At 46.9% G+C, this 27,861-nt stretch overlaps 2 protein-coding genes across 6 annotated transcripts in view; both read left to right on the top strand.

Annotated features, from left to right (window-relative positions):
* LOC309536741 (uncharacterized protein) overlaps positions 1-27,861 on the top strand; it is a 209,261-nt gene that overhangs the window by 76,537 nt on the left and 104,863 nt on the right. Inside the window, exons 7-8 of the mRNA XM_082230985.1 lie at positions 8,916-9,272; positions 14,145-14,354. The gene's annotated coding sequence lies outside the window, so the exon portion shown is untranslated. The remainder of the gene's footprint in view (positions 1-8,915; positions 9,273-14,144; positions 14,355-27,861) is intronic.
* Positions 33-26,779, top strand: LOC309536920 (zinc finger protein 213-like). Of its 5 annotated transcripts, none has more exons than XM_082231318.1 (5): positions 33-1,013; positions 1,615-1,696; positions 21,792-21,874; positions 22,763-22,889; positions 24,969-26,779. In XM_082231318.1, exons 1-5 carry the CDS (start codon positions 600-602, stop codon positions 25,136-25,138), a joined length of 876 nt encoding a protein of 291 aa, XP_082087444.1. In that variant the 5' UTR covers positions 33-599; the 3' UTR covers positions 25,139-26,779. The 5 variants fall into 5 exon arrangements, with proteins under 5 accessions (XP_082087444.1, XP_082087446.1, XP_082087443.1 ...); XM_082231317.1 differs by lacking the exon at positions 21,792-21,874 and adding an exon at positions 3,371-3,453 and having other exon boundaries at positions 35-1,013; XM_082231321.1 differs by lacking the exons at positions 21,792-21,874; positions 22,763-22,889; positions 24,969-26,779 and adding exons at positions 3,371-3,453; positions 3,803-3,889; positions 7,547-7,705 and having other exon boundaries at positions 35-1,013.

Raw genomic sequence — 27,861 nt, 5'->3', positions numbered from 1 at the left:
ATTAAGAGGGACATGATTGTGAGGGAGAAGGATATTAAGAGGGACATTATTATGAGGGAGAAGGATGTTAAGAGGGACATAATTATGAGGGAGAAGGATATCAAGAGGGACATCATTATGAGGGAGAAGGATGTTAAGAGGGACATAATTATGAGGGAGAAGGATATTAAGAGGGAAAGACCACGAAGGAGAAGTACAGGAATACCTCTGCTTACAAACCGTCCTCCTTGCAAACGCTTTAGCTCCTCCCTCTATTCATAAATCTCTGTATGTAGGGCATTTCCCCTCCCTAATTCTTTATTTGTTTGACTAAACTGCGGGAGGCAGTGAATGACAGGAGGGCCTGGCGTGCTCTGGTCCAGGGGGTCACAAAGAGGCGGACACCACTAAACAACAACAGGGACGGTGGCAATCCTGCCCTGGTTCCTAGGAAGACTCAGCCATGCTTCCTCAGGGAACATTCTTCTTCTCTTGGCTGTGCTTTGATCTTACAATAGAATAGTGTGTTTGATTCGTAGGATTTGCTGCACCTCGCACTAGAACTTGGCAGAGGACCAAGGGGCTCCTTCCGATCTCCTGGAGACTTCCGGAGAGCCCAGATGGATGAGCAAGACTCAGCTGGCCCTGAAGCAGGAAGAGGCCATGCCATGAAAACGGGGAGCAGTGGGGAATTCTGGGAAAACTCTGTGAAGAAGGAACTGGGTGAGGAGGACACCCTTTGCTCAGAGGTGCAGAGCCAGCAGCTCAGGCAGTTCTGCTACCAGGAGGCCAAAGGACCCCGAGAGGTTTGCAGCCAACTCTACCACCTTTGCCATAAGTGGCTGAAGCCAGAAAGGCACACGAAAGCTGAGATGTTGGACCTGGTGATCTTGGAGCAGTTCCTGGCTGTCCTTCCTCTGGAGATGGAGAACTGGGTGAGGGAATGCGGAGCGGAGACCAGTTCCCAGGCGGTGGCCCTGGCCGAAGGTTTCCTCCTGAGTCAGGCAGAGGAGAGGAAGCAGGCAGAGCAGCAGGTGAGAGAGACTTTCCTCTGGATACTCCCAAGGGGCTCCAAAGAGGAGGGAGAGTATTCCCAAATCATTTCCAAATGGCCCATCCTTTTTTGGAAAGCATATTATTATTATTATTATTATTATTAATGACACCCATGTGGCTGGGTGCCTTCCAGCACATATAAAAGCATAAGAAGACATCAGGTGTCTTCTAAAAGTTATGCATTTTCTTATCTCCTTATCACCTGATGGGAGGGCATTCCCCAGGGTGGGGGCGACTGTGGAGAAGGTCTTCTGCCTGGTTCCCTGTAACTTCACTTACCACAGTGAGGGAATCAGCAGAAGACCCTCAGAACTGGACCTCAGTTCATGGAGACGCTCCTTTGGGTATCCTGGGCCTTTGAGGCCGTTTAGGGCTTTGAATTGTGCTGGGAAACGTTCGGGGAGCCAGTGAAGATCCGTGAGGACCAATGTTTCATGGTCCTGGCAGCCAACCCCAGACACCAGTCTAGCAGAAGCAGGAAGCAGCTTTCACCTCTGTCCCCCGAAAGCGCTTGCCTCTGCCATTCCTTCTCTAACCCTTCTCCCCATTCTCTGTTTTGAATCCTTGTTGCTCTTTCAGAGGAAGGATCTTTTGGCAGAAAGGGGTCTTGATTCTTCTGAGGCAGAGAAGACTCCGCTGGACGCCAGAGTGAGGCCTCTGGGTAAGGAGGAAGGAGTGTTTTCTCCCCCGTTTTGTCACATTCTCTTGATTTTGAAACTAAGCTCTGAGTTATTTGCATCTTTTGGGGGAAGACACCTGGAGCCCAGAGCTCGGGGGGGGGGGAGAGATGTATTTTTGCACAACTATTATATGAAATGGGTACAAATGTCCAAATGTACTCAGCAGGGGAGACATTTACGATAGTAATTTGATTAGTTTACAATTACAGTTCAATAATAGCCTCTTTATAACAATGCGAAATTACAATACAATTTCTAATACCAATCCTATACAAAATTATATAATACAGGTGCCCCCCCCATGCTAAAACCGATTGTTTGATGATTTTCTTGATTTCTCCATTCCAAAATCTTATTAATTTCAATTACACTCCTGTCAAGATAACAATCCTTTATACAACAACTGCAGTATTAATGACTTCCATTCATATGGAAACATCAAATAATATATAAAACTACAAGTGAGGCACTCCAGCGATATCCTTACTCTTCCCGTGTGTGGCAATCTTTCTGTTCGTGATGTTTTTTCCTGTCCTTGTAAAATGTTCTGTCTATCTTTTCCTGGTTGTTGCTGTTCTCCATCATTCCTTGGGCGGAGCTAATATCCCCTTGTGGTTTCAGAAATTCTCCATCGCTCTGTCCGGTGCTTCGTTGTTTGGCAACTTTAACAGCAGCTGCAAAAATCACACTGTCCAAATAAATAACCTCTTTTTGCCATTTTTCTTCTACACCTGGGAAAGAGAGGGATCTGTCAGAATTTCAAATGACTCAGTAATGAACCTTATCAGCTCCCTCAAAACTTTCAGATTCCTTACATCCCTCTGTCTGGCCTTAGAGAAATGCGCCTTTATTCAATTAAATTAAATTCCAAGTCCTTTTAGCATTAATCAGTTCAGTCTGTATATAATAAAGGATGGGGAAGAGTTACCTCTAATTTTCCATCGTAAACATTTTGTAAAATAGAGCTTCCCTCCCTTTTTCCTTTATTCATTTTACACACACAGTTCCATTTGATGTTATATTCCATATCTGCAATCCAGTTTCATCCCTGCTCACCTGTACATATATATTTTGAACTAGTATCCAATGGCGGGCTGCCAAATCATAAATGCAGAGAAGAAAACTTTATATAAAGAAGCCATAGGCTCCCCTCCCCCCACTCACTGTCTTTTGAAGCAAATGAAGTTTATTCCCAAATTCAAACCTTAAAGACCTTGCAGCTGGTTCAATTCCGCGGTTTATGAGTTCATCTCTTCCAGCAACGCCTGTACATTAGTCCAAATTGAGCTCTAATTGACAGGAGAACCTCTGCTTCTTAATGGCAGCGAAGGAGGGTTTTCGGCAGGCGAAGGGCTTTTGCACTCAGCACCTCCCAGCCTCCCGTAATCCATGCCGGAGCCGGAACCTGGTACCAAGACAAACTGGGAGTGAAGCCCGTTCCCACCTCTTCCTGGGGGCAACTTGCAAGGAGAATTACCCTCAGTCATCCTTGTTTTTCCCTTGCCAACGATCTCCCGCTGCCTCCATTAAGGCAGAGCAGAACCGGAAGCTAGCAGGGGAGACTTGGACGAAGCCCCATCTGTACTGAGAGATGCACTGTTTCACCTCTGAGAGAAGCAGGCGCTCACGGTTTCCACTTCCTTGGTCTCTCCCAGGTGACGGAATGATGCCACCAAGACCTGCTCCTTCATCTTTTCATGGTGGTGGAGGGGAGGCAGCAGCTGTGGACCCAGATCAGGTAGGGGGAAGGAGCCTTGTGGGGAAGGACTGCTTGGATGCAGACTGGCTGGATGCAGAGGAATGGTGGGAGGAGCCAGAGAAGAGGGAGCCGACTGGGAGGAGGAGGAGGAGGAGGGGTCTGAAGCTGGAGAGGGAAGAGGGCTCAGGGAGCAGAGGGAGTCTGTGGCAGAGAGCAGCCCAGACTCCGAGGCAGAAGCTGCAGCAGGAGAGAGGGATGAGGAAGGCAGAGAGGGGTCAGGCCGCTGTAGAAAACAACAGAGCCAAGTGAATGTTCTCTAAGAGGACAGCCTTTTCCCTGTTCTGTTAGGGTCCAGTGTGCTTTGAAGATGTGGCTGTCCTTTTCACAGACGAGGAGTGGGCGTTGCTGGATCCTGACCAGAGAGCTCTCCATAAGGAAGTCGTGGAGGAGAATCGTGGGATCTTGGACTCTCTCGGTAAGGCTCCCTATTGGATCATCCTATCTGTTTTGTAATTCAAGACATCTCTCTATGTGACGAACCTCTGATATTTCGATGGGGCTCAACAGCGCCACCCACAGCACCTGGGATGTTAACACTCCCACAGCAAACCTTGGATGGATGGCTATTCATTGTTTTCCCTGTGAATATTCTTCCTCCAGTTCTGCCGTTTAAAACCATGATCAGGCTGTCTGAACTGCCCAGGCCTTCTTAAATGTGGGATTCAGAGTGATTTGGGATGTTGAATTAGCTTCAGTCAAGTTTCCCGCTTTTGTTCTTGCTTCTGTCTCTCTCTGGTTGACCAAAGAGTCGCTTGGCATTGGAGATGGCACAGATTCCACGACTGAACCAAACAAACTCCATCCCAAAACAGAGCCAGGCTTTTTGAATCTCAGGCAGTGAACCCTGTAGTAACAATAATGATAATTTTATTATTTTTACCCTGCCCATCTGACTGGGTGGCCCCAGCCACTCTGGGCAACTTCCAACAAATGGAAAAACATAATAAAACATCAAACATCAAAAACTTCCCAATACAGAGGTGCCTTCAGAAGTCCTCTAAAAGTTGCATAGTTACACCACGGACTTCCGGGTTGGCGCCATCGTCGAATGGCGGACTCCCTCCGAGCTCCGGAGGGAGTCGGCTCGGCAGGGGCTGGGTCCTACCGCGCCGGCGACGCGGGGACCCTTAAAAACCACGGGCACGGAGCCCGTGGACATGGTGACTCGGCTGGCACCGTTAGCGCCCTCCCGACTTGTGAAGGAGCCTTTTTAAAGGCTACGGATCGGGTGCCGGGGAGTGGCGTGGTGCTTTGAGTCCTCCGCTTCCCCTGCCGAGCGCAGCCGCATGCCATTCGACGGAGAGCGCTGGCTTCTTCCTTTGGAAATTTGGACATTTGGCGATAACCCGTGAGTAATTGGGTAACCGGGTACAAAAGGAGGGGAAAAAAGGATTTTTTTCGGATTCGGCACGAGCGGGGGGGATCCAAAAAGGAAGTCAGTCCCCCCCCCCGATTGTAAACATGCTAAAACAAGGACTGGGAAACCAAGATCGATTCAGAAGTTTATTGATGACAAAAATTATTAACTCCACGATGTGAACTACAAGAATTGTGCTGGAGGAGAAGAGTGGAGGGTGAGAGGAAAAAGGCAACCCCCCCTGGGAACCGGGGCGATTCGGAGAGCCTGGCGAAGAGAGATGGAGAATTTGACAGCTGTCAAAGGAGCTGTCAAAGCTAGAGAATATAAAGAGGATTTTGTTACAAGTATTTTGCTGGTCAATTTTGTTACAATTTGATATAATATGGACATAAACTGTCGGGGGAAAAGAAACAACAAATTGACTTTTGGATTAGAGGATACAAAGTTATTGCAATCCCCCTAGAGGGGTTTCCGGACATTACAAGTGTCGTATGTGGAAAACTACTCTGGGATGTGCACAGGTCTTATCTCCTGGGAAAGCTGTAAAACTGAAATACTATTTTGTCTACAGAGGTGACCATAATACAATAGAATCTTCTATTGAAGCAAGGAAGGAACTGGACGTAAGTCTTTGTCCCTGAATAACAAACCTCTGTAGAGACACTAAATCTTGGAACAAGAATGTTTTAACAGCTGAACAAGACAGAAACCTGAGAAAGTAAGAAATAAAAGAGCAAAGGACTAACTACGACACGGAAAGAACAACGGGAGGAGCAACAAATGATTAAGGAAAACCAAAGGCCTCTATTAGACTGGATTTTTGAAGTTAAATATTACCAAAACAACCAAATCTAAAGAAAACCGGCAAGATGGACTGAGATAAATTTTGGCTGTGGACTTAAGACCTCCAGGCCGACAACATACAGACAGATGGACATGGGGAATCTAAACCGGGGAAGGGAGGGGGAATCTTAGAATCCAAAGGCTATGTAATCAACTTTTTGAACTTTACTATATTTTCTATCTTATATTCTTTATAACTTTGATCTTACATGTTTTTGTTTTTACTTTTTTTTAAGAAAGGGGGAACTCGTGGAAGGAAATGAGAACTGATCTTGGGGGGGAAATTTTGTTCTATTCTAAGATGAGGAATGTTGTTAAGATTGTGTAAATTTAAATTTAAATTGGCTTATGAGTAAAATGTATTAGGTTTAAATTGGGAATGAGAGCTTGTGGAACCAACTTAGGGAAAGGGGAATACAGTCGGGAGGGGAAGGAGGGAGTCCCAGAAAGAAGGCTATGAAAAGAAGGGTCTAAATTTGTTTCTCTTTTTCTTTCTTTTCTTTATCTTTTCTATTTTTCTTATTCTGTTATTATTGGAAATTTTAATAAACATGATTAAAAAACACAGAATGACTCAAAAATAAAAATAAAAGTTGCATAGTTATTTCCTTGACATCTGATGGGAGGGCGTTCCACAGGGTGGGTTCCCCTATCGAGAAGGCCCCTGCCTCGTCCCCTGTAACTTCTCACAGTAATGTAACATTTAAGTACAGTGGTACTTCGGGTTAAGAACTTAATTCGTTCCGTAGGTCCGTTCTTAACCTGAAACTGTTCTTAACCTGAAGCACCACTTAAGCTCATGGGGCCTCCTGCTGCCGCTGCGCTGCCAGAGCACGATTTCTGTTCTTATCCTGAAGCAAAGTTCTTAACCTGAGGTGCTATTTCTAGGTTAGCGGAGCCTGTAACCTGAAGCGTATGTAACCTGAGGTACCAGTGTAAGGAAACTTAAGTAATAATAATAATAATAATAATAATAATAATAATAATACTGATATGACAAGTTTCTTCTGCATTCTGTGATGTTGAGAATATAAGAAAATATCCAAATTGGTTTAAGGTGATGCACATCATCATTAAATTTTTAGCCACTAAAGAAATTTAAATTTGGCAGCTGCTACACACATTTGTTCAATATACAAAATGTGTTTTTCAGCACACAGAAGTTCATTCCCCTACCACAAGGTAGCTGAGTATGACCAAGTTAGTCCAGAGTCAATGTTTCCAAATATTTCTCAAGCTCTTACAATTTGTTTAGATTTATTACTGCATATTGAACAACGTAGCATATTAAATACAGTTGTACCTCGGGTTAAGAACTTAATTCGTTCCGGAGGTCCTTTCTTAACCTGAAACTGTTTTTAACCTGAAGCACCACTTTAGCTAATGGGGTCTCCTGCTGTTGCCATTGCGCCGTCGGGCATGATTTCTGTTCTTATCCTGAAGCAAAGTTCTTAAACTGAAGCATTATTTCTGGGTTAGCAGAGTCTGTAACCTGAAGCGTATGTAACCTGAAGCATATGTAACCCAAGGTACCACTGTATATCTTAATTTTGAACAGGGAACTTTCCCGCTTTGGCCACCTTTAAAATAATAATGAAAGCACATTTTATTTATGAAGATAGTACAGATCCATATTTAAATTTGAACAAAATAACGTTACCAGGTTAAGCTGTACTTTTAAAAACTAGAGAGAGAAAACATATAAAATTCAACTTGATTTGTATACGAAACTAGACATTTTGCAGAACAAAAGGAACATTATAACATCTAACTCCCTTCAGTTCTTCCCCTGTCCCAAGCATTCATGAGCATTGTTCCATAATTTGGGGCTGCACTTCTTCCCGAGACTCTAATCCTTTTGCCTCTTAGTTTCAGGTGGCGATGAATTGGAAATGAAGAACAAGGGAGACCACAATGAAATCCACACAGTGGAGGACCCATATCAGGATTCAGACTGTGGAGAGAGCTTCAGTCAGAGATCCCATGCCACTTCCCATCAAAGATATCCCCTTGAGAAGAAACACTACCACTGCTTGGAGTGTGGAAAGAGCTTCAGTAACAGCAACGATCTAACTTCCCATCATAGAATTCATACAGGGGAGAAACCCTATCAGTGCGTGGAATGTGGAAAGAGCTTCACTCGGAGTGCCCATCTCACTTACCATCAAAGGATTCATACAGGGGAGAAACCCTATCAGTGCATGGAATGTGGAAAGAGCTTCAGTCAGAGCTCCCAACTCACTTCCCATCAAAGGATTCATACAGGGGAGAAACCCTATCAGTGCGTAGAATGTGGAAAGAGCTTCAATCAGAGGGCCCATCTCACGTCCCATCAAAGTATTCATACAGGGGAGAAACCCTATCAGTGCGTGGAATGCGGAAAGAGCTTCAATCAGAGGGCCCATCTCATGTCCCATCAAAGTATTCATACAGGAGAGAAACCCTATCAGTGCGTGGAATGCGGAAAGAGCTTCACACGGAGTGCCAATCTCACTTTCCATCAAAGGATTCATACAGGGGAGAAACCCTATCCGTGCGTGGAATGTGGAAAGAGTTTCAATCACAGGGCCAAGCTCACTTCCCATCAAAGGATTCATACAGGGGAGAAACCCTATCAGTGCTTGGAATGCGGAAAAAGCTTCATTGACAGACGCTATCTCATTGCCCACCAGAGAATTCATACAGGGGAGAAACCCTATCAGTGTGTGGAATGCGGAAAGAGCTTCAGTCAGAGGGCCAAGCTCACTTCCCATCAAAGAATTCATACAGGGGAGAAACCCTTTCAGTGCATGGAATGTGGAAAGAGCTTCACCTGGAAAGTAAGTCTCACTTCCCATCGTAGAATACATACAGGGGAGAAACCATATCACTGCTTGGAGTGTGGAAAGAGCTTCAGTCAAAACCAGGTTTTCACTTCCCATTGTAGAATTCATACAGGCGAGAAACCCTATCAGTGCATGGAATGTGGAAAGAACTTCAGTCATAGTTCCCATCTCACTTCCCATCAAAGGATTCATACAGGGGAGAAACCCTATCAGTGTGTGGAATGTGGAAAGAGCTTCAGTCAAAGCAGCAATCTCATTTCCCATCAGAGAATTCACACAGGGTAGAAACTATTTCAGTGCCAAGAGTGTGATCGGAGGGATTTATGAAAGCCTGGTCTCATTTTTAAAGTTCTTTTAAAAAATAGAATTGGAGCTCTTAAAAGGACTGGCTGAAAAAGCTAAAATCAAGACAGGTTTGGAGAAGTTCGTTTCTCTTTGGAGGAAAATATTTCTTCTACTCTGAGCCACTTAAAGAGAATTGGATTCCTGCAAGACAACCTCTCTTATCTGGACATCTAAATTGCTAGGTCCTCTTGGACACATTATTTCTTTTTTCTGTTTTACGGTTCCTCTTTTAAAGTAATTATTTGGTTTATTTGTTTAATTCGAATCTTAATTTGAGAAATTGGATTTTAAGTTAAACAGCTTATGTGTGTTGGGGATCAGGCTGGAAGGAAGAGGGAGGCCTGGAAAAATGCATGAAACAGGATCTCTTGGGAAAGATTTATTCTGTGACCTTGACAAACTGATAAGGTGCTGTTGGAAAATAGGCTGCTTTGAGAACAAGGGAGAGGGAGATTTTGAATATGGCAGCTCAAAAACAGTTAACACCAGGCCTGTGTTAAATTTGGAGAAACTATTAGCCCTAATTGATAAAAATCATTAAATGGTGACTAATTTGACCACTAAAGTAGAGACACTGACAAAGAAAACAGAAGCACTAGATGTCTCCATGAAAGGAAGGGAGGAGAAGTCTGAAAAGCTGGAAAAGAAGACAAAAAATGAAAATCAGAACAGGAGACGCTTAGGATTGATGTGGATGGTTTGGGTGGAAGATAAGAGGCAATTGCGGGCGCTTTGGCGGTCCTTGAGATGAGACAGAAAGCCCAGCCTCTGAGACGGAGAGGAGGGAGGAGAGCAGGATTTTAGCAAAGGTTTGAGCAGAGTGGCTGGGAGTGGAAGAGGAATTCATGGAAGAGGCGCCACCCTCCTCACAGCCGGGGGGGGTGGCTTTTGGGTAGAAAACCAATGTGAATAAATCCCCCCAGTGCCACCCCCTGGCCGGTCTTCCTGTCTCCCTCTCCTTGTGCCCCCACCCTGCCCAAATCAAAGTCCCAGCTAGCAGCTGCCCCCCAGGCCTTCCTCCGCCCATCTTGGGGCCTCAAGGCATGCGGGCAAGTAGGATCCTAGAATGCAACAACTGATTGGCCTGCAGGAAAAGACCAATCAGGCTCCAGTAGGGAAGCAGAATCTGTCAGGATATTTCCGTTCCTCCTTAAAAAAGTGAACAGGCTGTTTTGCGTCACATGCCTGTTTACTTCCTGCTCACTGGGCATTTCCGTTTTGTATATAGCTTTTGTTCTGGCTGTTTTCCTCGCCATGGATGCAAGCAGTCATGTTTTTCCTTTGTTCTGCCCAACGTTGAATAAAGCTGTAAATATTCTCTCCTGGGTGAATCTTCCGTTGTGGAAACTCTGCGAGAATGGCGTGCATGAGTCTTGGAATGCGTCTGAGGGTCGTGTCGCTAATTGACTGATGCTATTCCAACGGGAGACCGGAGATCGTCTGGAGACGACATGGAGGCCTGATGCCTCTGTCTCCCTGGCAGGATCTCAACAGAAACAGCCAATCAGATGGGACTCATTGTGTAAATAATGTATATAAAAGCCTAAGGTTTGGGGGCAATTAAATCACTGTTTTAGAAACTGCAATAAAGAGCATTAAATCACTACAGGACTCCGAATATATTTCACTGGTGATGAAGGTGGGATCCTGCTGAGCTGTCTGCCGTGCACCGCATACAGCCGCCACAGGTAGCACAGCATCGCACTGCACATCCAGGCTACAGCTCCAGGACCCAGAATGGTGACAGACAACCGCTTCATGCCATTCAGCCCGGCCTCAGGAGACTGGGAAGGATACGCCACCCGCTTCCAGTTCCTCCTGGAGGCAAAGGACGTCGTGAGACACAGCCAAGAAGAGGGCAGCCTTCTTCAGCATCTGTGGAGAAGAAACGTTCAAGATCGCCCAAGCCCTCCTCGCTCCCACAAATATTGCGACCGTTCCCTATGACACGATAATAAAACGGCTGAAGGGGCACTTCTCGCAACAACCCTTGGGGGTAACGTGTCACAATGCCTTCTAGGCAAAGCGGCAGGTCTCCGGAGAAACCATAACCGGGTATGTGACCTCCCTTTGCCAGGCTGCTCGGCTCTGCAACGTCACAGAGCTGGAGAACATGCTTGCCGACTGCCTCGTGGGCGGCCCGAGCGAGAAGCTGCAGTGGCGCCTCTACGCCAAGAAGGACCTGACGCTCCAGGCTGCCCTAGAGGAGGCTTTAGCAACTGAAGCTGCCGAGAGGTCAGTGCAAGGATTCCAATCAAACATGTTATCCCAAACGAGGATCCACCACGAGGACCTCACCGACGACTCAGAATCCTACCGGGAGGACGTGAACTGAGTGCAATAGCACACATAAGCCGCACGCCCACCACGACAGCCTCGTCCGGAAGACGGGAACTGTGCAAGTTGCAGGGAGAGCCACGAGCAGAGGACTTGCCATTTCCGCAACGCAGAATGCTGACAATGCAGAAAAGTGGGACACATCGCCCGGGTGTGCCGTGCCTGCCCTGCCTGACACCTCAAACCAGATGGCCGACCCAAGACTCCCAGGCCCCGTGGTCTGACACACCAAGGAAACTCGGCGAAGACCACAGACTGTCAGGTATACCAGTTGCCTCATTCTAATGCGGACAAAATTTACATCGAGGCACAGATAGAGGCAGCCCCGTGCCGCCTGGAGCTTGATACAGGGTCACTCCTGTCCATAATTTTGGCATGGACATTAAGGAATTGTGTCCCAGTGGCGGCTCCAAGTTAGGCCAGCCCCATTCACCCTCCGGGAGACTTCCACAAATGCAAGGTCCCCACGATGGGGGTGGGAACCTTCAATGTACAATATTGAGGGAGGGAGTGGCGGTTGGACTTGATCGTGGTCAAGGGGTGCTACGTTAGCTTACTGGGGTTGGTGTGGTTTGGGCCACTGGGGCTAGCCATCACCGGGGTGAACCGCACCAGCTCCCACGTGGACGTGGACGCCATGTGCAAAGAGTTTCCAGAGGTTTTCGATGGGGCATTGGGGTGATATACTGCCCTGCCCCTCCGTTGGCCTACAACTAGACCCCGCCATACGACCCATCAAGTTCAAGGCCCACCAGGTCCCGTTCGCCCTCAAAACCCCGCATTGGCGAGGAATTAGACTGGCTTGTGGAGCAAGGAATGCTCTAGCCCGTGCCTAATGCCCCCGAGAAACCCCAATCATCACACCCATCAAGCCCAATGGCTCAGTCCACATCTACGCAGACTACAAATGTACCATAAACAAGGCCCTTATGACTCATGCATACCCGGTGCCAATGGTCAGCCATGCCCTCGCCACCCTGGCGGAGTCTTAAAGTCCACCTGATCAGGGACAAGGTGAGGGCTATGTGCGACGCCCCTGCACCTAAGGGTAAGGCAGAACTCCAAGCCTTCTTGGGACTATTGAACCTCCGGATGATTCCTGGGGGGAAACTGCAAGGAGGGCTGGAGAGAGGAATCCCAAGGGGATAGCAGAAGGGTGAGGCCCATAGAGCAGGAGGAGCAGGTAAGGGAGGCAGAACTGGGAAGTCCAGAAGTGACCGAGGCTGAGCAGCGTCCAACCCAACGATCCCATCACAGCCGGCAGCCCTGGAACAAGAGCCAGAACCAGAAACCCCTACTGAGGCACCCAAGACCACAACGCATACATAGGTGACCGGCATATCTCAACGACTATGAATGCTAACCTTCTGGGCGCAACGGGAATGTAGAGGGGAGGGGGGTTATGTACTAAGCTTGGATTCTTGAACAATAGGCAAGTAGAATCCTAGAATGCAACAACTGATTGGCCTGCAGGAAAAGACCAATCAGGCTCCAGGAGGGAAGCAGAATCAGCCAGTCAGATGGGATTGATTGTGTAAATAATGTATATAAAAGCCTGAGGTTTGGGGGGCAATTAAATCACTGTTTTACAAGCTGCAATAAAGAGCATGAAGTCACTATAGGATTCCTGAGTCGATTTCAGAGAATCTAATGCATCTTTGGTTGGGATTGTCCAGCAAGGAGATTGGAGATGGTTGCCAGTCAAAAGGTAGTTTAAGACACAGGGGGGGAGAGCTCCTTGTGAAAGGGGGGGCAGTTTTGGGAGACATTCCAGATGTGGCATTGGCAGCCAGATGAGGAATCCTGGAAGAGGACACTCCAGGCTTATCTAGTCCAACCCCTGCAATTCAGGAACCCCGGTTCTTAGTCCCGCCAGCTCCCTTGAACTGGGCAACTCAGATGCCTGGAGCAGCGCCCCGTTGGAGAGCAGCCTTGGGTCGCCTCTGGAGCTGGCTGGACCTTTTGGACGGCTGTTTCCATGCCTCCTGCTGGCAGGCCCGGTTGGGAGTTGTAGTCCAAAGCCCATTGAGGGTGCCTGGTCCTGGAGGTGGTTTTCAAGTTGGAACTATGTTTTGTTTTTGTTGTTTTTTAAAAATAATATTTATTGATAATTTTAAAGTTCTTTTAAAAAATAGAATTGGAGCTCTTAAAAGGACTGGCTGAAAAAGCTAAAATCAAGACAGGTTTGGAGAAGTTCGTTTCTCTTTGAAGGAAAATATTTCTTCTACTCTGAGCCACTTAAAGAGAATTGGATTCCTGCAAGACAACCACTCTTATCTGGACATCTAAATTGCTATGTCCTCTTGGACACATTCTTTTTTTCTTTTTTATGGTTCCTCTCTTAAAGTAATTATTTGGTTCATTTGTTTAATTGAAATCTTAATTTGAGAAATTGGATTTTATGCTAAACAGCTTATGTGTGTTGGTGATCAGGCTGGAAGGAAGAGGGAGGGCTGCAGGGACGCGGACTTAGAAAAAATATTGGGGGGGCCCGGGAAAGCTCATGAATAATAAATAAGCTCATGAATATGCAAATAGAGTGGCTCCGGCCCTAAATAGGGCAAGCCACGCCCCCCCAGCCAGCCGATTGGCTGGCTGGGAGGTGTGGCCAGTCGGGATTCCCCTGTTCTCGCGGGATTTCCGGATTTCCGGCAGTGCCTTGGCAGCCGGGGCTCTCCGATTAGGGCGCGCGGCTGGCTGGCTGGCGAAGGAGCAGGTGCGGAGGAGGCGGGGGACGGCGGCGGCGCTCTACTGGAAGGGCGCCCGCCCGAGATTATTGGGGGGGCTGAGCCCCCCCAAAAATTTTTTTGAGGGGGCTCGAGCCCCCTCAAGCCCCATGGAGTCGGCGCCTATGGAGGGCTGGAAAAATGCAGGAAACAGGATCTCTTGGGAAAGATTTATTCTGTGACCTTGACAAACTGATAAGGTGCTGCTGGAAAACAGGCTGCTTTGAGAACAAGGGAGAGGGAGATTTTGAATATGGCAGTTCAAAAACAGTTAACACCAGGCCTGTGTTAAATTTGGAGACGCTATTAGCCCGAATTGATAAAAACCATTAAATGGTGACAAATTTGACCACTAAAACAGAGACACTGACAAAGAAAACAGAAGCACTAGATGTCTCCATGAAAGGAAGGGAGGAGAAGTCTGAAAAGCTGGAAAAGAAGGTGGTGGTTTTTGGGTAGAGAACCAATGTGAATAAATCCCCCCAGTGAAACCCCCTGGCCGGTCGTCCTGTCTCCCTCTCCCTGTGCCCCCACCCTGCCCCAATCAAAGTCCCAGCCAGCAGCTGCCCCCCAGGCCTTCCTCCGCCCATCTTGGGGCCTCAAGGCATGCGGGCAGAATTTGGTGGGGGGCCAGGCTGGGCTCAGAGGTCTGCTTTCCTCTCCTTGCACTGGGAAGCTTGTCTACTAACTAATGGATAAAGGGTTGTTTGGAAGACTAAGCCATCTCTACCCCCCACCCTGTTTTGAAATAAAGCCTATTTAAGAATTGGGGACATGGAGGAAGGGGAATGTTATGTTCTAAGCTTGGATCCTAGAACAATAGGCAAGAAGGATCCTAGAATGCAACAACTGATTGGCCCTGCCCAACGCCTTGAACCAGATGGCAGACCCAAGAGTCACAGGCCCCATGGTCTGACACACCAGGGCAAAAGATCACAGACTGTCAGGTATACCAGTTGCCTCATTCTAATGCGGAAAAAAATTACATTTTACATGCCGCCTGGAGCTTGATACAGGCTCAACCCTGTCCATAATCTTGGCATGGACATTAAGGAAATTGTGTCCCAGTGGCAGCTCCAAGTTTGGCCAGCCCCATTCACCCTCTGGGAGACTTCCACAAACTCAAGGTTAGCTTACTGGGGTTGGTGTGGTTTGGGCCACTGGGGTTAGCCATCACCGGGGTGAACTGCACCAGCTCCCACGTGAACGTGGATGTCACGTGCAAAGAGTTTCCGGAGGTTTTCGATGGGGCATTGGAATGAAATACTGCCCCCCCTGTTGGCCTACAACTAGACCCCGCCATATGACCCACCAGGTTCAAGGCCCACCAGGTCCCGTTCACCCTCAAAGCCCCACATTGACGAGGAATTAGACTGGCTTGTGGAGCAAGGAATGCTCTAGCCGGTGCCTAATGCCCCCTGAGAAACCCCAATCATCACACCTGTCTAGCCCAATGGCTCAGTCCACATCTGCGCAGACTACAAATAGACCATAAACAAGGCCCTTACGGTTCATGCATACCCGGTGCCAATGGTCAGCCATGTCCTTGCCACCCTGGCGGGGTCTAAGATTATTGGCAAGCTGGCCCTGGCCCAGACCTAGCAGCAGTTGCCAGTGGACGAGGCCACTGTGGAGGCACAGACGATTGTAATGCACAGGGGCGCGTTCCGTGTCAAGTGGCTGCAAGTTGGCGTCCGCGTGGCCCCAGGGATATTCCAAAATCTAATGGACTCTGTCCTCAAAGGAATTCCCGCCGTCACCCCCTTCTTTGATGATGTGCTGATCACCGGGGCCACGCTGGGGGAGTTTGGGGACCGGCTCCGCACGGTTCTGCACCATTTACAGATGGCCAGCCTCAAGGTGAAGCAGGAAAAGTGCCTCCTAGGAGTGCAACAGGTGGATTTTCTAGGATTTACACTAGACGCAGACGGAGTCCGCCTGACTGGGGACAAGGTGAGGACTATTTGTGATGCCCCTGCACCTAAGGGTAAGGCAGAACTCCAAGCCTTCTTGGGACTATTGAACTTCCGGATGATTCCTGGAGGGAAACTACAAGGAGGGCTGGACAGAAGAATCCCAAGGGGATAGCAGAAGGGTGAGGCCCATAGAGCGGGAGCAGGAGGAGCGGGTAAGGAAGGCAGAACTAGGAAGTCCAGAAGTGGCTGAGGCCGAGCAGCCACAGGAACCAAAACCACAACCGAGTGGACCAGCAGCATCCAACCCAACGACCCCGTCACAGCCGGCAGCCCTGGAACAAGAGCCAGAACCAGGAACCCCTACTGAGACACCCAAGACCACAAGGCATACATAGGTGACCGGCATACTTCAACGACTATGAATGCTAACCTTCTGGGCGCAACGGGAACGTAGAGGGGAGGGGGGTTATGTACTAAGCTTTGATCCTAGAACAAAAGGCAAGTAGTATCCTAGAATGCAACAACTGATTGGCTTGCAGGAAAAGACCAATCAGGCTCCAGGAGGGGAAGCAGAATCAGCCAATCAGACAGGACTAATTGTGTAAATAATGTAGATAAAAGATTGAGGTTGGGGGGGGATTAAATCACTGTTTTACAAGCTGCAATAAAGAGCATGAAATAACTACAGGACTCCTGAGTAGATTTCAGAGAATCTAATGCATCTTTGTTTGGGATTGTCCAGCAAGGAGATTGGAGATGGTTGCCAGTCAAAAGGTAGTTTAAGACACAGGGGGGGGGGAGAGCTCCTTGTGGAAGGGGGGGCAGTTTTGGGAGACATTCCAGCCGTGGCATTGGCAGCCAGATGAGGAATCCTGGAAGAGGACACTCCAGGCTCATCTAGTCCAACCCCTGCAATTCAGGAACCCCGGTCCTTAGTCCCGCCAGCTCCCTTGAACTGGGCAACTCAGATGCCTGGAGCAGCGCCCCGTTGGAGAGCAGCCTTGGGTCTCCTCTGGAGCTGGCTGGACCTTTTGGACGGCTGTTTCCATGCCTCCTGCTGGCAGGCCCGGTTGGGAGTTGTAGTCCAAAGCCCATTGAGGGTGCCTGGTCCTGGAGGTGGTTTTCAAGTTGGAACTATGTTTTGTTTTTGTTGTTTTTTAAAAATAATATTTATTGATAATTTCGAAATTACAAGAAAAAGAAAAAATCAAAAACAACACTACAATACAAAAAAGAAAAAAGAACAATAAAAAAGAGAAAAGCACAAAATATGAAAACCAATACAATACAGCAAAAGAAAGAAAGAAAAAGAAAAAAAGAGAAAAAAAACACAAATCCCAAATTGCATATCCATAATTTCCATTTGCTTGTTTCATTGACCTCCTCACACCTCCGTTTTTGTGTTCTAGTTTAGTAATTATTTCAGCAAATTCTTTCCATCTTTATTTTTGTTACAAAATTTATCTTAACAATTTAAGCTAATAATTAACTCAACAAATCCTTACCATCTTTCCCCATATTCTGTTATTCAGATTACCTTAATTTATTTAACCTTATCTTACCCCTAAGTGCCTTAAGACTTAAATCTTAAATTTCAAATATACATAGCTCCTGATATCATTTCTGCTAGAGTCATATAGTTTCATTCCCACATTTTCCCTAATATTCATTAGCTGATTCTAAAATAAGAAATTTCCATTATAAATTCTCTTCCAATCATCATCCAGCGTCTCTTCTTCCTGGTCTCGGGTCATGTCAGTCCATCAACCTGGAAGCCTTATGTCCGAGGCCCTTAAATCTCTTCCATGTCCCTTCTGCAATTCTTCTTCATCTTGTTTGTACTTGCACTTTTCGTTGTCTTTTGTTGGTCTCTGTCTTAGTTTCTTTCCTTTCTCATTGAGGAGTAGGTCTCTGGGGGATTCCAACCCAAAATTGTCTTCATCACCCTTCATCCTGGAGGAGGGCAAATGTTGTCCCTATTTTCAAAAAGGGGGAAAGAGAGGACCCAAACAATTACCGCCCAGTCAGTCTGACATCAATACCAGGGAAGATTCTGGAGCAGATCATTAAGCAAACAGTCTGTGAGCACCTGGAAAGGAATGCTGTGATCACCAATAGTCAGCATGGATTTCTGAAAAATAAGTCATGTCAGACTAACCTGATCTCGTTTTTTGACAGAATTACAAGCCTGGTAGATGAAGGGAACGCAGTGGATATAGCCTACCTTGATTTCAGCAAGGCATTTGACAAGGTGCCCCATGATATTCTTGTACAGAAGCTGGTAAAAGGCGGTCTTGACTATGCTACCACTCAGTGGATTTGTAACTGGCTGACTGACGGAACCCAAAGGGTGCTCATCAATGGTTCTTCTTCATCCTGGAGAAGAGTGACTAGTGGGGTGCCACAGGGTTCTGTCTTGGGCCCGGTCTTATTCAACATCTTTATCAACAACTTGGATGATGGACTCAAGGGCATCCTGATCAAATTTGCAGATGACACCAAACTGGGAGGGGTGGCTAACACCCCAGAGGACAGGATCACACTTCAAAACGACCTTGACAGATTAGAGAACTGGGCAAAAACAAACAAGCTGAATTTTAACAGGGAGGAATGTAAAGTATTGCACTTGGGCAAAAAAAAATGAGAGGCACAAATTCAAGATGGGGGACACCTGGCTTGAGAGCAGTACATGTGAAAAGGATCTAGGAGTCTTGGTTGACCACAAACTTGACATGAGCCAACAGTGTGACGCAGCAGCTAAAAAAGCCAATGCAATTCTGGGCTGCATCAATAGGAGTATAGCATCTAGATCAAGGGAAGTAATAGTGCCACTGTATTCTGCTCTGGTCAGACCTCACCTGGAGTACTGTGTCCAGTTCTGGGCACCACAGTTCAAGAAGGACACTGACAAACTGGAACGTGTCCAGAGGAGGGCAACCAAAATGGTCAAAGGCCTGGAAACGATGCCTTATGAGGAACGGCTAAGGGAGCTGGGCATGTTTAGCCTGGAGAAGAGGAGGTTAAGGGGTGATATGATAGCCATGTTCAAATATATAAAAGGATGTCACATAGAGGAGGGAGAAAGGTTGTTTTCTGCTGCTCCAGAGAAGCGGACACGGAGCAATGGATCCAAACTACAAGAAAGAAGATTCCACCTAAACATTAGGAAGACCTTCCTGACAGTAAGAGCTGTTGGACAGTGGAATTTGCTGCCAAGGAGTGTGGTGGAGTCTCCTCCTTTGGAGGTCTTTAAGCAGAGGCTTGACAACCATATGTCAGGAGTGCTCTGATGGTGTTTCCTGCTTGGCAGGGGGTTGGACTCGATGGCCCTTCTGGTCTCTTCCAACTCTAGGATTTTATGATCCAACTCACCTGTTCCCCACAGTCCTTGATATAATCCAAAATGAATTTAAAATCAAATGTCAAGGTCTCTCCAAACTAGGAACCTCCTCATCTCCAGACTCCCCTTGGCCCAAGTTGGAACTATGTTTTGACCCTTTGCCGAAAGGAGATGCCACAAAGTGTGTGTGTGAGGGGGGGTGTCTTTTCAGTGCCAGGATACAAGGTGCTCTCTTGACCTGGGAGCCCAATCCCTCTCCCCCACCCCTAGAAAAGGGGGTCTTCCCCTCATCCTCTCCTTGCAGGACCCCCTTTTCCTTCCTCTTTGCTCAGAGAGTCGGAACCAACTCTCTCTCAAGGGACCCTGGAGCCAAACCCTTGCAGAGTTTTACTTCTCAAGCAAAGGGGGGGAAGGAATACATTCTTGTTGCTCTCGAGATGCACAGAAATCTGTTCCCCGCGGAGGGAGAAGCTTGCCAGGCCCCCAATGTCCCCCCCCCCCATGGAGCAGCTCTGCACCTGCGCCACGCCCCCTGGCACCCAGCTGGCTTCCTAGAGAGGAATAAAGGGAGGAGGCTCCCCAGAGCACAAGCTCCGCCCCCATCCGGGCTTTTGTCTCTCTGCTCCACAAGTGAGTTCCCTTGGGGAGTTGGGGGGTCCCAGGGCTGCAGGGGAGGGTCCCCCCCCAAGAAGACCCCTCTGGGGCCCTGGCTCCTGAGAGAGAGAGAAGGGAGCAGGGCGAGCTCCGCTTTGCAAGGGCTCAGAAGAACAGCCACGAGGGCCAGGGAGTCATGATGAGGGGCCCCCAAAGTCATCTAGCCCACCCCCAGCCAGCCAGGAATCTTCTGCCCAGCCTGGGGCTTGAACCCAGGGGCCTGAGATCAAAGAGACTCATGCTCTACCCACTAAGCTCTGCTGCCATTTCTGGAAGAGTGAGAGAGAGAATGTGAGCTTGGTTTGCTCCACCTTGCAAGGGTTAAAAGGAACTGAGCTACATTCCTAGAGAGGACAGGGAATAAGGGGGGGGGACGAGGTCCTCCCAAGCAAATGCCCCTCCCTCCTTCCCAGGATCCTCCCTGCAAGAGGGGGAGGGGGCTTTGGTCTCCTGCAGGAGCTGCCTCAGTTTCCCTTCTGGCATCTGATGAGCTTCCTCTCTTTTCTGCCCTAGGGTGCATTGGGGAGAAGTGGGGCAGGGTGTCCCAGGGCTGCAGGGGACGGATCCGTGGGGATTCTGCTCAGCTCCTGCAAGGGGATCCCCAAGCCAGGGCTAAAAGGTTCTGCCCCCCCTTCCTCTCTGGAAAGCCAGGGAGGCTGCAAGTAACAGGAGGTCTGCAACTCTTCTCTTGCTCCTTTGGGGAGGAGTCACTGAGTCAGGAAGAAAAGGGCCTGCAAAGGAACCCTGATGCGATTGAGGAATCAGCCACGTTCCTTAGCCCAGGTGGCAGCCAGATGGAAACATCTGGAGGCAGAAATAAAAACTTGACCTCTGTGCTAAACAAAGTCCTTCCATCTCGCAGTGCGCAGTTAGACCCATGGAACTCCCTGCCACAGGAGGAAGAGATGGCTTGAGAAGAGGATGAGGCCCATTCAGGGAGGAGCAGAGGGCTAGCGATGGCTCCAGGCCCCCCAGTGGGAGTCAGCCATGCTTCTGAAGGGGGAGGGAGTTGCCCTCAGAACAAAGACAGAAGTCTGTCTTCAGACTATGGGAATATGGTGCTTGAACTCCGAGTCTGGGCTGTGATTCAGACTCATCCATGCTTGCCCAGGGAACGTTTCTCCTGACTGTGTATCAATCTGGGAGTAGAAGAATGCATTTGCTTTAAAGGATTCTCTGGCACCTCTCAGTAGGACAGGCAGAACGTGGCAGAAGACCTAGGGACTCCTTCCGATCTCCTGGAGGTGTCCAGAGAACAGAGATGGATGAGCAAGACTCAGCTGGCCCTGAAGCAGGAAGAGGCCTTGCAACCCACTATGAGAGCAGTGGGGGATTCTGGGAAAACTCTGTGAGGAAGAACCCGGGTCAGGAGGACACCCCTTGCTCAGAGGTGCAGAGCCAGCATTTGAGGCAGTTCTCCTCCCAGGAGGCCAAAGGACCCCGAGAGGTTTGCAGCCAACTCTAGAAGAGGAGGGAGAGTATCCCCCAATTCTCTACTAATTTGCCCATCCTTTTTTGGAAAGCATCCGAGGAATGATATTGGATAGCCCTGAAGTGTTTGCGTCTGCCGCTCCTTTTCTAATCCTTCTCCCCACTCTCTCTTGAATCCTTGTTGCTCTTTCAGAAGAAGGATCTGTTAGCAGAAATGGGTCCGGATTCCTCTGAGGCAGCGAAGACTCCCTTGGACTCCAGAGACAGGCCTCTGGGTAAGGAGGAAGGAGTTTTTTCTCTGTCTGGTAACAAGCTGTGGATTCGGAAACTGATCTGTGATTTCTTTTCATCTTATTGGAGAATTCACAGGGGACCAAGAGCCCAGAGAAAGGGAGATGTGTTTTTGCACTCTAGTATGTGAAATGGGTGCAAACGTCCACATTTAGGTGGCAACTCCTCCTTGTTTGAAGGCGCACCTGTAGTTTTCCTTCGGAGTGAAGCATGCGCTCTTGGCTTCCCACTTACCTTCTTCTCTCACAGGAGACGGAACGATGCCAGCAAGACCTGCTTGTCCATCTTTTCTTGGTGGCGGAGGAGAAGCTGCCCCTGTGGACCCAGAGCAGGTAGGAGGAAGGGGCCATGTGGGGAGAGAGGATGTCATGGACTGGGAGGAACCGCCCAGGAAGGAGGGTTGAAGGCTCAAGTAGGCTTCTAAGCAGTTCACACCCCATACCAGAGAGTGGCCAGGATTCACCCCATCAGTCCCACAATGGGGCTTTCCCCCTCTCATTCCCCTGCGCACCTTGGAGATGTCTATAGGGCTTCAGGAGGGTCCTCCCTGTCGCGAAATCTTCGTGGCGCTTCAGCAGAAATGCTTAGAGTTCCAGGTTCTTCAGTGCAGTATATTTATTGTGAGTTCTATATCTACAAATATCTACAGGCTATAATACAGGAGCAGCTCATACAGTCAAACGGAGTACCTGGCTGCACCTTAAGGCAAAGAGGAAGACTCTCTCTCTCTGACCACACTTCTCTGCACCACCACCTTTACTGCTGGACAGGTTTCCCTTTTAAGCCAAGGATTGCCAATCAGCTGACAGCACATTATTCTGACCCACATCATTCTGACCCTGCACTTGCATAGAAAGTATTGCAGGCCGATTGCATCAGCCAGTTGCATCAGCTAGCAGACTCAAGCTTGCAGACTTACTATCTCACACAGCATTCTGGGATCCCAACACTCCCCACCCGGCAAGAACAGCACAGAGGGACAGAAGAAGGGATCCTTCCATGTGGCAAACGGGAATGTTTGTGCACAGGATTTGAAGAATGATTTGGAGAACACCAGTTTCTTAATGCCCTTTATTAAAATACACAATGAATACCGGTAATTCCATTAACACATCAAAATATGCATCCATAAAATGTGCAGGAAAAAAATCCAGTTAATACAGAACATCAATTAAGAGGCAGAAAACAACAAAGTGTAATAGTTCACCTTTTTCTTTTAGGGTACAGTGTGCTTTGAAGATGTAGCCTTCCATTTCACAGATGTGGACTGGGCATTGCTGGATCCTGACCAGAGAGCCCTCCATAAGGAAGTCATGGAGGAGAATCGGGGGATTTCGGACTCTCTCAGTAAGGCTTAATATTACACCTACCCTCCCCCTCCAAGATGGCCCCCTTTTGCTCTTGAAGGGCTGGCCTGTCTGCAGTCCCCACAGCCTCCCATCAGGGAACCTTCATGGGGGCAGAAGCAGAGGAAAGGCCTCAGGAAAGCAGCCATGGCTCTGGCCAGATGCAGAGGAGGAGGAGGAGCGCTTACCCAAATTACGATTTATTCCTTCAATGCCTCCTTCACGTCATGACTGGTCTAAATCCTTTCAGGATGTCCTTGGCATCAAAATGAAAGCCTATCTGTTGAAGCTTTCACTGCTAGGCCGCATTGCTGTGATCAAAATGAATGTATTGCCTAGAATGTTATTTTTGTTTCAAACATTGCAAATTGTGAACAAGATGGATTGTTTCAAGAAGTGGCAGAAAGACATCTCAAAATTTGTCTGGCAGGGCAAGAAACCCAGAATAAAATTTAAGATTTTAACTGATGCAAAGGAAAGGGGGGGATTTGCCCTGCCAGACTTTAAACTTTACTATGAATCAGCAGCTTTCTGCTGATTGAAAGACTGGCTGCTTCTTGAGAACACAGACATTTTGGACTTAGAAGGTTTTAATAACATTTTTGGGTGGCATGCATATTTCTGGTACGACAACGTTAAAGCTCACAAAGCTTTTAAAAATCACATTGTCAGGAAAGCATTATATAATGTCTGGATTAAATACAAAGATGTGTTGGAAAATAAAACCCCAAGGTGGTTGTCGCCAATGGAGGCAAAGGCTGTGAAAAAACTCAATATGGAGGCCAAATGGCCGAAATATTGGGAAATTCTGGAACAGGAAGGGGACAAACTGAAATTGCAGAGTTTTGAGAAATTAAAAGTTAAAGTGCAGGATTGGCTTCATTATTATCAAATAATAGAGGTGTACAAGTTGGACAGGAAAATTGCCTTCCAGGTGGAAAAATCAAAATTAGAAACAGAACTGTTAGAACTCAATACTAAGAACTTGTCAAGAATGTATAACTTGCTGTTGAAATGGAATACACAAGATGAAACAGTGAAATCAGCCATGATAAAGTGGGCACAAGATATTGGTCATAACATTATGTTTGCTGACTAGGAACAGTTGTGGACCACCGGTATGAAATTTACGGCATGTAATGCCTTAAAGGAAAATATTATGAAAATGATTTATAGGTGGTACATGACTCCAGTCAAACTTGCAAAAATTTACCACTTGTCTGATAATAAATGTTGGAAATGTAAAGAAACGGAAGGTACTTTTTTTCACCCTTGGTGGACATGCCCAAAGATTAAGGCTTTCTGGGAAATGATATATAAAGGTATTTAAATATACCTTCCTTAAGAAACCAGAAGCCTTTCTCTTGGGCATTGTCGGCCAATTGGTGCCAAAGAAAGACAGGACTTTTTTTATGTATGCTACAACAGCAGCAAGAATTCTCATCGCAAAGTATTGGAAGACACAAGATCTACCCACCTTGGAAGAATGGCAGATGAAGGTGATAGACTACATGGGATTGGCAGAAATGACTGGCAGAATCCGAGACCAGGGAAAAGAGACGGCGGAAGAAGATTGGAAGAAATTTAAGAACTATCTTAAGAAACATTGTAAAATTAATGAGTGTTAAAATGATGCGGTTTTAGAAAATAAGTGGATTACAGCTGTAAAGATTAAGTTAAAAGAAAAGAAAGGTTAACAATTAGATAAAATTAAGAGTGAGGATTTGCTGAACTAAAAAATTGAAAGTGGAATGCAGAAAGGGGAGATATGAGGAGGTCGGTGAAGTAAGTTTTACGAAAATAAGGATTTGAAATTATACTTGTTTTTTCTTGTTTGTGTTTGTTTGCATTGTTGTGTCTGATTATAAAATTTGTGAAACTTCAATAAATATTTTATATATAAAAAAACAAAACAAAATGAAAGCCTATCTGGTGCCCGGAGAGCCTGGCGAGGAAAAGGCCCGCCAGGGGGATGTCCTTGCAGAGCCTCTCCCCCTCTGGGCCTTTCCTGCTCCTTCTGGGGTGTTTGGTTTCTAGCCAAGAGAAAGCTTGCTCTTCTTGTCTCCTCTTCGCCCCTCAGTGACTTCACAGCTCTGGTGCAGTCCCTTCCCAGATACAGAGAGTGATCTGGGGTGTCGTGGAATCCTAGAACTGGAGAATTCTGCAGGTCTGCCCAGAACTCATTGCACCGAGTTCAAGGGAACTTCTTCCCTGGTAGTTCCTCTGGGGATCTCCGTTCGACCGAGCTGATAAAGCTCATCTTCCGGAATCGCCTCAACGTGATTGACGACCTGAGCCTCTGATAAGGCTCCAGGCACATTCCCCATTCAGCAGAGTTTCCAGCACAGGGAAGAGACGAGAGGTTTGGGCTACATTGCTAGGAGTTTTATTATCTAGCTACGCAGACAGAAAAATACACCCTCTCTCTGTCAGAGCAGAGAGCAACTGAACAACAAAGGAACAGGAATCCGTCTCCCGTGAGACTTCCAACAGTATGGAATGTGTGGAATGTGGAGAGAGTCTTGTGACTCCAAAGCACTGCTGAGTGGCAAACAGAAATGGCAAGCATTTTCTCCTCACTTACAGGAACATTGGGAAGACAAGCTGGCCTTGTTGTGAGCCAGGTGTCCTAGAGAGACAGTGGGGGAAAGGGAGGTCCCACTCTGAAAGGCCCATGGAATCAAAGGGAGGCTGGGGAGGAGAACAGGTCCTCTCAGGAGTGGCTTCCGAGTGTCATGATGCACTGGGGTAAGGCAGGGACAAATGCAGAGGGGCACTGCCTGCCAATCCAATTCCCCGAAATTCATCACCCATCCTGAGACCCTCAGAAGAAGATTCAGGAGGGGCCTGGGCCCCTGACCAGCTACATGGCTGGATGGTCCTTTCCACCATTCAAGAGGCGAGTCCCTCCATCCGACCAGGGAGGGTGTTGCTTTACTTGCCAACAAGCAGGACACACACGCCTGTTTGTTGCCATCAGGCTGCAATAAGCTTAGGGGAAGTGGCAGGTTGGGGCACCTAGGAGAATATCCTACACCCAAAGACGCCCCATGTGGTCTAGCGGAGAGACTAAGAGCCCTGGAGCTGGAGGAGGGAGACCTGGGCCCATTTGACCCCATGGCTAGGAGCTTTGGAAGGAGGTGGGGAAGATGGGGAGTGAGAGGAGCTGGTTCTGGGTGGAAAGATCCACTCTGAGGAAAAGATCACCAGCTAGAGAAAGGCGTCTCTGAGCTTAGTGGGAAGGACAGTGTGTGGTGTCCTGGGAGAGTAAATCAGGCCAGGAATGAACTGGGAGGCTTGGTCAGGAGAAGGAGGAGCTGGAAAGAGACCGGCTGCTGAGCTCTCATCCCAGTCAGGAGGGGAGAGATCCTTCTAGAAAGAGAAGACTCCCAAACCAGAGATCCCTTGGGTTTTGGCTTGGAATACCTCGGGAGTAGGGTAACTGGCAGAAAGTGCCACCTTGTTAAGAGCCAAAGTCTCAAGTGTGAAACAACTGAGAAAACCTTGAAGGCAGACGATGGATGAAGATTGGAAGAAAGTTTAAAAATTCATTTAGAGAATTATTGTAAAATTAATGAGTGTTAGAAAAAATGTTGGAATGAAACTATTTGGCTTTAGTGGAAATGCTTTAAGGAATTACGTATAAATAAGTTTTAAGTTTTAAGCTTTAGGGCTTTTTATGGTAAGATAAGGTTAAAATAAATTAAGGTAATTTAATGACAGAATATAGTGAAAGATGGAAAGGATTTGCTGAGATAATTAATAACTAGAATACAAAAAAGGGAGGTGTGAGGAGGTCGATGAAACAAGTTAATGAAAGATAAAGATTTGGAAATATTGGATTTGTTTTTTAAATTTTTTGTTTGCTTTTGTTTTTGGTTTTGATGTATTGTGTGGTTTTTGCGTTTTTTTTCTTATTGAATTGTATTGTTGAATTCATTTTTTTTTTGTCTATCTCTTTTCCTTTTTCTTTTTTCTCTCTATAATTTTAAATTCTCAATAAATATCATTAAAAAAAGAAAACCTTGAAGGGAAATAACATTGTAAACTGAAATATCCTACGTTTTATCCACTCATGTCATAAACTTCCTTGTTAAATAAAATCGTTAATGTTTATTTGAAGAAATCCTGCCTGAGACTCCCAATTAGTGAGTTTTACCTCATGCAAGTCCCCCACAAGATAATCTTTTTTTTTTTTTATAAAATTTTTTATTGGGTTTTCACATTTTATATAGACAAAGACAAAAACACGAAAAACATAAAAACAAACAAACAGAAAAATAAAACAACAAACATATATAGTTTCCAAGAAAAAAAAAACTTGTTTTCTAACCCTGGTCATTGACTTCCCCCCACCCCTCCCTTGCATCCCTATTCCCAAATTTGTATCAGCAAATTGGCATTTCCTTATCCATCTTAATATTAGTCCTTTATATATATAAAAAAAGCAAAATTAAATTTATTCTAAGTTGGACCTCAGTTCCCTTCCAACGATTTCCCATTTTGTCTTAAATAATAATCTTGTTAGCTAAATCCCATAGTCTTAAGTGTTGTTGAAACTAGATTCTTCCCTCCCTCCCTTCCCCGGTTTGTGTCCCTTCCGAAAACATGTCCAAAATAGCAATTATTAGCCCGGATTCCTCACGTCCGAGGCTCTCAAATCTCTTTCAGTCCCTCTCCGCCGGCCTAGTTGGCAATCCTTTATGTCGGTCTTCATGTCTCGAAAGAGTTCTTTCACAGTCAGTCCAAAATCTCTTCCCATATTTGCAAGCAACTGCTGAGGAATTTCCACAAGGCATGAATTTTGAACATAATCAAAGTCAGAGTCTATGTGGAGGCGCCAATTATATTTCTTTATTTTAAATTCCTTGATTTCATAAATTCCCAGGGCCTCCACTTTCATCTTCTGGATCTTTCGTAGATTTGTAGTAGGTTCAGTCCAATAGTCTCCTTGTTTATATTCCACAGATGTC

The sequence above is a fragment of the Podarcis vaucheri genome (assembly GCF_965113315.1).
Source record: "Podarcis vaucheri genome assembly, chromosome: 7".
NCBI lineage: Eukaryota > Metazoa > Chordata > Lepidosauria > Squamata > Lacertidae > Podarcis > Podarcis vaucheri.
The sequence above is the reverse complement of the archived record's forward strand: the minus strand, read 5'-3'. Positions and strand labels throughout refer to the sequence as shown.

Excerpts from the sequence above, each read along its gene's own strand:
- LOC309536920 (XM_082231318.1), top strand. The coding sequence starts at position 600 with ATGGATGAGCAAGACTCAGCTGGCCCTGAAGCAGGAAGAGGCCATGCC. Across the intron at positions 1,697-21,791 it reads CGCCAGAGTGAGGCCTCTGG|GAGACGGAACGATGCCAGCA; the intron begins GTAAGGAGGAAG and ends CTTCTCTCACAG. Across the intron at positions 21,875-22,762 it reads CCCCTGTGGACCCAGAGCAG|GGTACAGTGTGCTTTGAAGA; the intron begins GTAGGAGGAAGG and ends TTTTTCTTTTAG.